Source organism: Anolis carolinensis, chromosome 3 (assembly GCF_035594765.1).
Source record: "Anolis carolinensis isolate JA03-04 chromosome 3, rAnoCar3.1.pri, whole genome shotgun sequence".
In the NCBI taxonomy this organism is placed as follows: domain Eukaryota; kingdom Metazoa; phylum Chordata; class Lepidosauria; order Squamata; family Dactyloidae; genus Anolis; species Anolis carolinensis.
Window position 1 is genome coordinate 15,497,068 of NC_085843.1, and position 12,303 is coordinate 15,509,370.

The 12,303-nt window shown below is 40.3% G+C and overlaps 2 protein-coding genes across 2 annotated transcripts in view; both read right to left on the minus strand.

Annotated features, from left to right (window-relative positions):
- grm5 (glutamate metabotropic receptor 5) overlaps positions 1-12,303 on the minus strand; it is a 1,174,932-nt gene that overhangs the window by 742,667 nt on the left and 419,962 nt on the right. The gene's annotated exons all lie outside the window — the stretch shown is intronic.
- The window catches only part of rab38 (RAB38, member RAS oncogene family), a 37,819-nt gene that overhangs the window by 12,530 nt on the left and 12,986 nt on the right, over positions 1-12,303 (minus strand). The window contains exon 2 of the mRNA XM_062974521.1: positions 3,426-3,706. Coding sequence (XP_062830591.1) covers positions 3,426-3,706 — 281 coding nt within the window. The remainder of the gene's footprint in view (positions 1-3,425; positions 3,707-12,303) is intronic.

Here is a 12,303-nt window from a genome sequence, read left to right on the forward strand (position 1 = left end):
GCCTTAAAAGCACAGCTGGTGTTGACGAGGAATAGAGGCTTCTCAGAGGTGGCCCCTTGGCTGTGGAACTCCCTCCCCAATGACATCAGATCTGTTCCCTCCTTGCTAGCCTTCAGAAGGAAAGGAAAAACATGGCTCTGGGATCAGACTTTCAGTAATTAGTACAGTGCAATAACAGACCTGGAATTATGTACAATACGACGACAGAATGGCCTCGGACTATGGTTTTCGGATGATGTGATTTTAATACTGAATGTAATTGTTTTTAAATGCTTTAAATGTTTAATATGTATTAATTTTAAATTTTAATTGATTTTAAATCACTGTCTGTATGTTTTTCAAGGCATCTAATGGTTGCCATATGTAAGCCGCCTTGAGTCCCTTTCGGGGTAGAGAAAGGTGGGGTAGAAATAAGGGAAATAAAATAAATTAATTAATAAATACAGTGGCAGAATTAATCCTAATATTAATATTCAATTATATACCTTTAACCTTTGGGATCTTGTCCAACTGCCTCATACCATGTTTCCCCAAAAATAAGACAGTGTCTCCCTCCTCCTAGGTCTTACTTTTGGGGGATGTCTTATATTTGGCAATTCCCCCAAACCTCTACTAGGTCTTATTTTCAGGGAATGTCTTATTTTCAGGGAAACATGGTAGCTGCCTTTCTTGATTGCTATTTCTACTCTGATTGTTGTGACTGCGCCTTCGGGGATTATGGTTGATGGGGATGGAATTCGAAGAGGAAGAAAAAACCCTCGTGATGAGGGTTCACTGGAGGAGTTGCGCAGGAAGCGACTTAGAGAGCTATATGGGGGATCTTCTGAGGAAGATTCAGATGGGGAGATGGATGCTGAGGAACAGGTGGTGGCTGGGGAAGCGGGCACTGAATGGGCACAGCCACCAGAGATGTCTGTGGATTTGGGGCTTATGGATACTTCTGAACCTGGGGTTTCTGTAGGAGCTGATCCCAATTGGGATGCTTGGAGAAGGGAGGATGGTTCTTTAAGTGTTCATGGGGCTAAGTGTGGGCAGGATGATTGGGACTCCGACGAATTGCTAGGTACTCCAGATCCACGAGCTCTAGCTGTGTGGAGTTCAGACTCTGAGTAGATTTGGGACACCTGGTGTTTGGGTGTGAGTGTTTGGTCACCCAGGAGGAAGGGGAATAAAATGGGAATGTTTGGCCACTGCACTTTGCGTGTGGCAAGGTGTTGCTGAGGCGCCATTGGGATCTCTGTGTTTCCATGAAGACTGGACCTGGACTATGATTTGAATCTGCTGTTATCACCTAGCTTGGCTCTCGCTGTGTCTTATCATGGACCTGTTTTGGATGACTGCACCCTCTTCAGACCTTGGATCGGAATTTGACCTTGCTACTGCCTTCGTCCTGTGATTGATGACTACTATCGGCTTTTGACTCCTGGCTTGCTCTTTGGACACCGCTGTTATCTCCTGACCTGACCTTGGAATCCCGGACGACGTCTTTTCACCATCCTTTTGGAGCCTTCGGCTTTATCCACATTGTGGAAGCAGTCTACTACATTCTTAGTTTGTTTGTTTGTTTCCTGACCAATTTGGTGTTTTCTTTTGGGAACTATTCCTTTGAAAACTACAGAGCCGGCTGGCAGGGCTTGGACTCAGAAAGTGCAGTTTGCACTAAGTTTGTTTAGCTTTGTTTTTACCTGCTTGTGTTGCTGAATTATATTTTTGTTTGAACTGCTCTTGAAGCACTGATAGTGAAGTGTTTCAAGGTTTTTTCTGTGTTAACATTACTTTTTGGCTTATCTGCTGAATAAACTCTATTTTTGTTCGCTAATTGGCGTCTGACTCTTGACACTGATTAATGACTTAGTTTAGGTATGGAAAAACTTTAACCCTTTCAATGTCTTCATAGTCTACTTTAAAGTTATATAAATAATCTGCTGTCATTATTTTTGTTTTCCTTCTGTTTTCGAACTAAGTAGACTAAGTGAAGATTATGAATACAAAACAGTTCCATATTCACAATTGCTACTTAGTCAAAATGCTGTAAAAACAATACTGTTCAGTAAATTTCAAGTAAATATACTTAACTAACTGGCTGCTATAGAATACTGGCCAGTTCTCTGTCTGATGTAAGCTATACTCATTTATTCTGTAACAGATGACTTGTAAACAAAATCTCAGCCAGCTCACCAGCTGTTAGGAACTGTGGGAGCTGAAGTTCAAAATACCCGGAGGACCAAAGGTTGGGAACCGCTGCTCTAGATCCACCCAATTAGAAACATAAATAATCTTTTCCCCCTTAGCTTTGATCAAGAACTGATAACTGCAGGAAGATTTACCTCTGCATGAGAGAAAAAAATATATAATTTCTACCTCTTTGTCAACAAAAATAGCAAAAACATGTATTTTGAGCAAAAACTATATTCATACCAAAAATAAATAAAAATGACTGGAATCCTGTTGGGGACTTGTGTCTTCTTTGTTGTCCAACATTCCAACCACTATACCACTTGGCTCTCACATGCATGCCACAGATGCATGAAATTCTGAATAGTACTGTGATACCTTGACTTAAGAGACTACCATATGATATGTTTTAGGGGCCCTCCTTGTTGCTCTGCTAAAGGGAGAAATGCACTGTCTGAGGATATGGAAAGAAAGTTCTCTCCAGTTGTGGAATGACTAACCAATTAAGGGTCCTTTGGCTACTGTTGGTTTGATTCCAGCTCCAGGTGAAACCCCAACTTCTTAAAATTAAACACTTGGGGTCTAACTATTTGTCTGAAAATATATCTATACAGATGGTTTCAAACTTTTTAAAAACCTGCTTACACTTGATAAATTATTTAATGTGCTTTTTAGCCTGTTGTTCTTGCTTTAATTTTTCAATTGTTTTAAAGGGCTTAAATTGATTTTTACTCATGCTATACGGTGGGATATAACTATTTTATAATAATAATAATAATAATAATAATAATAATAATAATCCCTTTGTTTATATACTACCTTGTCTCCTCAAGAGGACTCAGGGCGGTTCCTATCATTAATAATAATAGTGCCAAAAGATCTCAGCTGGCATTTGGAAACAATAGACATTGACAAAATTATGATCTGTCAACTGCAAAAGGCCACCCTACTGGGATCTGCACGCATCATCCGAAAATATATCACACAGTCCTAAACGCTTGGGAAGTGTTCGACTTGTGATTTTGTGATATGAAATCCAGCATATCTATCTTGTTTGCCATGTCATACTATGTTGTTGTGTCAATAATAATTATAATAACAAGAACAATAATATATTTTATTCTGCCTGATCTCCCCTAGGGACTCAAACAATAAATAATCAAATGAATAATTGGCTAAGAAAAATTTGGCTGCCAAGATGAACCTCAATTTTAGAACTTCTGCTCTTAAGGAGGACAAGAAAGGGTTACCTTAGCTGATGTCTCAAACCATCCCACAAAGCCATTCTCTTGGCAGAATTGCTCCATCTTGATGCCGTTATTCACAAGCACTTCCTTGCTCTGGTCACATTTGTTTGCCAACAGAACCGTGGGCACAGGTTTGCCATTGGGGAGAGTCAACTTAGTGTCCAAATCTTCTTTCCATTTGGTTACCGCCTCAAATGTTGCCGGCCTGGTTACGTCAAAGACAATAAATGCTCCCATGGCGTCTCGGTAATAGACCCGTGTCATGTTCCCAAACCTTTCTTGGCCTGTTATTTAAAAAAAGAAAGAAAGAAAAAGATTCCATACTTCTTAAAATATAGATGTGCACAAACACACAATTTCACAGTAATTTGTTAGTTTAATGGTTAACCCAATGTAATTATTTTCTGACATACCTACCTGTTTACTTACTTATTTCATTTATGAACTACCCCCTCCCCTGGAGAGGGACCCAATATAGCTTACTAAAGAAATCAACTAAATGTAATTTCAAAACCAACAAAAATCACCATTTTTAAGTAAATATGAAATTAATTTTAAATACACAACCATTTAAGTGGATGAAGCCAAATGAAGCCAAACTTTTCCTAGATGTCAAGATGACAAAACCAAGGCGGTCATACTTTGGATATTTCATGAGGAGACAAGACTCGATAGAAAAGGCAATCATTTTTGGAAAGTTATAAGACAATCAGAAAAGAGGAAGACCACATTCCAGATGGGTAAACTCAATCAAGGAAGTCCTGCGTTTGCAAGACCAGGACAGTTGATGATAGGGAGACTTGGGAGATTGCCATAAGATAAAGTTGGCTTTATGGCAGTTAACAGTAAACACTTAAGATACTTCCCTGTTTAGTGTTTACACATGAAAAGAAGGGAATCCCAAAAGATAGGAGCAGTCATTGAAAAGCCTGTCCCCCATGTTCCCAATAAGAGACATTGTGATGGTGGCAGAAACAAGAGAAACCTTTTGTCACACCTCAGGTTAGTTTCACCTTGCTGAACACGCCAGACTTTACACAGGTTGAAGTCTTTTGTAGTTTATTAGGAAATAGGGAATAAATAGTTCTTAAAAAGCAAAAGTAAAGATCCAAAAGACTGTTGCAATACCAAGGCTATAAAGAATAATCCAAGAAAAACTTAGGCATAAAACAAGGTTCCATTAATACATGACATAGTCCCATGAACTTGAATACACAAAGCTGCAGGATAATCCAAGAAAGCAAGAGCTGCTTCTAACTCAAACGAGACGTTGCTTTTGACAAAGATTTCTCTCTCAGCACACCCTTTAATATTCCCTGCATAGCATGAATGCATTTCTTTGGCCTCTGACCTCTTTTTTGTTTGTTATTCTGACACTCCTGCGGACCCAAAATTCCAAATGGCCAGCTCGATCCAGAGATGCCGTTTCGTCAAGGCCAGACAGCTTGTTAGCAGCAGCCTCTGTCTGCATGCTATCTAGCTGGGAGTTATCCTCCCTTTGCACCTGTCTAGCTTCGGTATCATCAACACCATTCCCTGCCGTGGGAATGCCTCCCTGCTCCTCATAGCTCACAACAGGGACACTCTGAACCTGAATCCGATAATTCCCATCAGAGTCATCTTGAACCTGAATCCCATCATCTTGAACATCTGGAACCTGAATCCCGCAATCCCCATCAGAGTCACTCTGAGACTCCAGCTAAGTCACAACACCTTTCCCCCATGGATCTGAAGCCTCTAGTAGGTTTGCATTAGGAGACATGGTCTTTTGGATATTCTGGATCTAAGCTGTATAGAGTTTTATATGTCTTGACCAGCACTTTGAATTGTGACCAGAAATGAACTGCGAAGTTGTTTTAACAAGCAACTTAAGGGTTGATGAGAGGATAGCATCATCCATCACAATGGTGTAACTAATCAGGACTTTAGGGAATACAGTCACCTATCCACATTGGCAGATATGACTTTTGCGGATTTGATTGTTTGACACCTTATACACATAGCCTAAAGGTAAGTTTACTGACAATACGTTAAATATTTTGTGCTTATATTAACTGCCTGAAAGCAAAGGTGTTTGCCTGAAACAAACTCAGGCACCAATGTGCAGAATTTTTGATTTTGGAGTTTTTTGGATTTCGGATTTCAAGTTTACAGTTCTCAATCTATAGAAGGGAAGGCATTTTGCTACACCATTGTATATGATGTTTTTTGAGCATCCTCAGATTTTAATATCTATGGGGGCCTACTGTAGTTATGTAACTTCAGCTTCTGGCATCACAAATACTAAACAGGATTGAAGGCCTCTGTTTTTGTCTCTTTTCTATGTCTTCTCAAATAAGGACAGGCTTATCTTGTCTCATTTTATAGGCAGGGGAAGGTGGAATGTTATTATTCTAGATAAAATAAGGACCATAGACAACATTTGAGAGTACACAAAGAAAATGGACCAGGTTCGATCATCCAGGCAAATCATGCTGCAAACAGATATTCGCTCTACAACAAATGGTTGAAAATACTATTTACTTGGCAAACCTCATCTTAAAATCAATTTTATTGGTTGATTTTTTAAAAATCCATCAACAGAGCTGTATGGCAAAACACTGCTAGATGCACTGAGATGTTGAGAAAATGAATTAATACTGTTTGTTTGTGATGGAAACAGACACGTATAATAAAAGCTCATTTTGGACTGGGCATGTGGTGAGATGTTGTAAGTGAGATAGGGCTGATCCATGTGTTCACAGAAGAATTCACTGAAAGAAAGCCCAGATTTAGTACACATCCCAATGCCTTGTAGGCAAATTGATAAAACGATGCCAAAAAAGACACTAGTGTTATGGTGGAATCAAACATAGCTTTTTAAAAAAACAGCACAATGTAATGGTAAAAACAGGAGACCAATGCACTTCCAAGCTGCATCAACTGAACTATAGGGTACAGGGTTCTTTGCACATAATACAGCTGTAGGTCCCAGGTTCAAATGCCGGGAGTGGAATGAGCGCCCGCTGTTAGCCCCAGCTCCTGCCAACCTAGCAGTTCGAAAACATGCAAATGTGAGTAGATTAATAGGTACCGCTCCGGCAGGAAGGTAACGGCGCTCCATGCAGTCATGCCGGCCACATGACCATGGAGGTGTCTATGGACAATGCCGGCTCTTCGGCTTAGAAATGGAGATGAGCACCAACCCCCAGAGTCGGTCATGACTGGACTTAATGTCAGGGGAAAACCTTTACCTTTACCTTTATTGTACTCTATTTGCCTTGATTTTATCCTATAGAATTCTGGGGTTTAGTCTCATGGAGCACTATAATAAGAGTAAGAATAACAATGACTTTATTTCTAGACTGCCCTCTCTCCCGGAAGGGATTCAGGGCAGTTTACAGACACAAAACAAAAAGGCAAACATTCAATGCCTCAAATGAGTACAAACACATCAAAATAATACAAGATAATGCACAGTAACAACAGTAAACTTACAGCTAATTAAGCATCAAGATGAAAATAATCAACAACAATCCAATAAGACGTAGTAAATGAAAACATGAGTAAAACATTACAACATATCCCCTAAATTCAGATACAATTATATTAAAATGGCTTTAAAATGGCTACCACCATTGTTCATTTAAGATGTATTGTAGCAGTCATAAAATATAAGTAGGTTAGCAAGTGTTCCAATGGGTCAAAATGTCCTAGTCCTCCTCCACTCCATACGCTAAAGTGCATAAGTGTGTTTTCAGAAGTTGCTTAAAGAACAGGAGGGTAGGGGTCATTTTTATTTCTTTAGGGAGGGAGTTCCAGAGACTGGGAGCGCTCATGGAGAAGGCCTCCTCTCTCGTTCCCACTAACCGAGCTTGTGATGGGATGGGACTGAGAGGAGGGCCTCCTCCGCTGACTGCAATACATGGGATGGTCTGTATAGAACAGTGGTTCTCAACCTGTGGGTCTGCAAGTGTTTTGGCCTATGACTCCCAGAAATCCCAGCCAGTTTACCAGCTGCTAGGATTTCTGGGAGTTTTGGCCTTCTGGGATTTGAAAGCCAAAACATCTGGGGGACCCACAGGTTGAGAACCACTAGTATAGGGAAATGCGATCAGACAAACAGCCTGGACTTGAACCATTTAAGGCTTTATAGGTAATGACCAGCACTTTGTAGTTAGCCCAGAAGTGGCCTGGCAACCAGTGGATCTGCATAGAAGTCGTCCTTTCATGATACGGTACTCCAGTAAGCAATCTACCCGTCGATCTCTGCATTAATTGCAGCTTCCAAATTATCCTCAAAGGCAGCCCCACGTAGAAAGCATTGCAGTAGTCCAGTCAGGATGTGATTAAGGCATGGACAACCATGACTAAGTCTTGGTTCTCAAGGTATGGGTGCAGCTGGTGCGTAAGTTTTAACTAGAATTTTCTGGCTGAGAATGTTAAATATTGTGAATCCCAGAATCTCATAGAATGTTACCATGGCAGTGAAATCATAGCACTATAATTGTGAAAGAGCCTCTGTGGGGATGATGGTCTTTTGGGTGACTGCCAGTCTAGTCTTGGCTGGTTGAAGTAAATATCCCTCAGAGGACCTGAGTGTATGGGACAGATTGTAGGGGAGAAGGCCATCCAGGCCGTAGCCAGACAAAAATTTTGGGAGGGGTTTTGAAAATTCAGGGGGGGGGGGGGTGTTGAACCCCTAGCACACACCTCTCCCCGCTACAAACCTGTCAATATCTGCTTGAAATAGTGCCTGGAGGGACTCTTAATGTTTTGCGTCTCATAGACTTAGCATGGGGATTTGGTTAACCAGTTAAAATTCATGAGTAAACCAGGTTTTTTTTATAACCTGAAAAATTTGGGGGGGGGGGGTTGAACCCCTAAAACCGCCCCCTCGCTACAGGCCTGCCTGTAGGTAACCTGGACTTAACCCATGTAGGGCTTTAAAAGTAATAATCAACACTTGGTGCTTTTTCCTGGAAACTAGTCTAATGCACTTAGATAGAATCTGATGGCCCCAAATCAAGTATATCAATTATCCAACTAACAAGGAGTTAATCTGCTATTTAAGGGTGGCAGATAGTTATGTAAGACTGGGACGATATCCTTTGCTATCCAAGCTTCCTTTGAGTAGAGCAATATTACAACTTCTTGAACCTTCAAAGGTCAGGACTATGAACTGTGCTTGTGTCAGGGTAGCTAGACCTACCACTTCGTGGCCAATTGCTTCCATTTTCCTGACTCTACTTTTTATATTTCTAAATGCAGAATGGGTTATTTCATTATATGCACCACATTACAGGCTTGTGACACTGTTTGTTTAATGGGCTGATGTTCTCTTTCTTTTAATTTTTTTTAAAAGAAAGGGCAAATTCATTCACATGACTCCAAACCCCAGAAGTGAACCTTTCCCTTTTCCTCTATCTGTTCTACAGAACACTGCTCTCCATTGATAATGCTGTACTCGAGCACTTTGGTTTTGAGGGAAAATTGAAAGTCATTTTTGAAAAAAACAAAACAAAAAAACACACACACAGTTCTTAGGGACATTTCCTGTAAAAATGCCTTATGATCTGCCTCAACACACTAATCAGATGTGTGGCCAAATCATGAGTTGCTTAATCATCTCCTTGTTGAGGTTTATTTCTCTGTCGACATAACTCCATTGCAAATGCATGATCATTTTTAACATATTAGGAGGAACTTCTTAGCTTTCTATCATTACAGCAAAACCTTCTGCGTGTTTAATCAGAAGCAAGCTCCATTCAGTTTGTTAAGACTTACTTCCAAGAATATAGGCATAACAGGGGCATGCCAAAGATGTATAACTGTTCTGGAGCAGCCTTGATCCTTGTTCATCTCCTAATGTCAGAATGGGGTGCCTTTCTAATCAGTAAGGAAGGAGTAGATCGATCCATATTCTAATTGTTCATGTGAGCACCCCATTTTGATATTGGCAGATATGACAAGCAATGCCAGCTGATCGCAGAGGACTCAATGATTGGTAAGGAGCAGCAGCAATTTGGGGACAAGTCATCACCTTACCTTCTGCTGATGAGCATATGGAAAAGTTGGTGGCCAAAGTGTCCATCTGGATAAGGGAACAGGCAAAAATGAACCTGGTCCAGCTATCCAGACTGCTGCAAACCCCAGAATACTACAGAGGATGTCACTAGAAATCCCTGTATGTCACGGAAACAGACAGTGGAGGATTTGAAGTGAACCCCAGTTTTCTGGTTAGTCTAGATAACCCAAATTTACATCTGACTCTATGTTTCACAACCTGGTAGCAGCCATGAAGTAGGTTCACTGAGATGTCCTCACCAAACATATCTTTGAAGATCCTAGGATTCAGAGAAAGCCTTCCTTTGCATATCTAGAAATCTGACTAATGTAGATTAAAACAAAACACAACTTAAAAAGCTAATAATAAAAGCTGAAGTTTTTAAAAGAAATGTAAATATCCAATCCTATTAAATATATAGAATCATTGAATCATAGAGTTGGAAGAGATCTTGTGGGCCATCCAGTCCAACCCCCTGCCAAGAAGCAGGAAAATCGCATTCAAAGCACCCCTGACAAATGGCCATCCAGCCTCTGTTTAAAATACTCCAAAGAAGGGGCCTCCACCATACTCTGGGGCAGAGAGTTCCACTGCTGAACAGTTCTCACAGTTAGGAAGTTCTTCCTAATGTTCAGATGTTCCTAATGTTCCTTTCTTTCCTGTATTTTGAAGCCATTGTTCTGCATCCTAGTCTCCAGGGCAGCAGAAAACAAGCTTTCTCCCTCCTCCCTATGACTTCCCCTCACATATTTATGGCCATCATGTCTCCTCTCAGTCTTCTCTTATGCATGCCCAGCTCTTTTAGCCGCTCCTCATAGGGCTTGTTCTCCAGACCCTTGATCATTTTAATTGCCCTCCTCTGGACTCATTCCACCTTGTCAACATCCCCCTTAAATTGTGGTGCCCAGAATTGGACATAGTATTCCAGTGTGGACTGACCAAGGCAGAATAGATGGGTAACATGACTTCCCTGGATCTGGACATTATATGCCTAATACCTTTATTTATGAACAGCTTGGAAAACATAAAGGAATCATGGACATCCAAAATGTTTCCAGACACTAGTCCACCACTCAAACCCTCACTCCAGCGCTCTGTATTGTTGCATAAAAATCCCAAAATGTGATTTGACTGTTGTGATGAAAGTGTTGGCATATCTTTCCAATTGAGTACAGGAACCTTTGTGAGTATTCTTTACCTCCCTATTCACAAGGGGTAAGAAAGATAATCTCTCTCCCCTTTTACAAATGTGCTATATTGACAAGGGAACATAGCCAAGAACACACCGTAAGAACCTCATTTCTGCATGTGAACCTCGTGGAAAGGTGTGCTTCCAATATTTTCAGCACTGGTGCACAATCTGCATATTTTCCTTGACAGAGTTTTTCAACACTTGAATAATATCACTCAATTCCTGAAGGGACTCTGTTTCTAAAATAGGAATGGCCAGGAATGGAAAATGAATCTATCCATTCATTATTGCTTCTGTCTTCCATGTGAAACCCTGAGATTAGTATGCTTAGGCAGAAAATGAGGGGGGAAATACGCAAATACTGCCAATGCTAAACTAGGAGCATGCATATTAATAGTTATGTTTCTTGCTCAACCTGAACATTGGAGATAGCTTCCATTTTTCATGCTCCCATCATGTGATCGTGGCTGAAAAGTCCTTTTAGACAGCTTAGACTTGACAAACTTGTGTCCCTCCAGTGAACATGGTCAATACATTTCAGGAAAGATAAATGTACGTACTCCATTTAGGCATGAAAAATCAGATCCACAAATACAGAATGTGTGATATTTTGCTTGAGAGCAGTACATGTAAAAAGGACCATAGATCTTTATAGACTACAAACTAAACAAGAATCAGTAGTGTGATGTGAGTACAACACTAGCCTGCATCAACAGGACAACAATGTCTGTCAAAAGTACTGTATATACTCATGTGTAACTAGAAATTTTAACCAAAAAATCAACTAAAAACTGGTCTGACTTATTCACAAGTTAATGTAAATAAAATAGAAAACTCACAGCAACTCAAAATAGGAATCATCCCCTTCTCTGAGTAGAGTGATGAAAGGTAAAAACTTAGCAAATTCTAGAAGAACCTAAAACAAGCCCTTGCCATATCCCTCAAAATCCATAATTTTGGCCCCATATCCTGAACTCGACTTGTACATGAGGTCGATTTATACAGGATAATATACGGCACCACTTTTTCTGCTCTGGGCAGACCTCACTTGGACATTACAGTTTAAGAAAGACAGTAAAAGAAACAAATCAAAAAGTTGAGATGGGCTCAGAGGAAGTAAAGGGTCTGGAAACCAAGCTCTATGAGAAATAGTTGAGGAAGTTAGGCATGTTTAAGAGAAGACAAGACTGGAAGATATGGTACTTGTGGGATGGCTAATGGATTCAGACCATGGAAAAGTTATTCTTACCAAATACTAGGAAGAACTTATTGATAATAGCTATTCAACAGTGGAATTGAACTATTTAGAAAGTGGTAGGCAATGAAGGATACTTCATTAGCAATTTTAAAACATAGGTTGGATAGTTATTTACCTCTCATGAAAGCTTTCCTTGTGGATTCTTGCTTGGACTCAATGGCTCTGTGGTCCCTGCCAATGTTATGATTTTAACCATCAGGCACAACAGGTTTCTGTGTGGCTTTCTATGAAGCAACAGCCAGAATGATGGGTTTGTCAGTTAGAATCATATCATGAATAGTTTCTTCAACCAGACTTTGGGATGTTGTCTGAATAATATCCTTGATTCCAGAGAAATTATGCAGGGCTCAATGCTGGAAGCTGTCCAAAAAATCATGGAGAACCT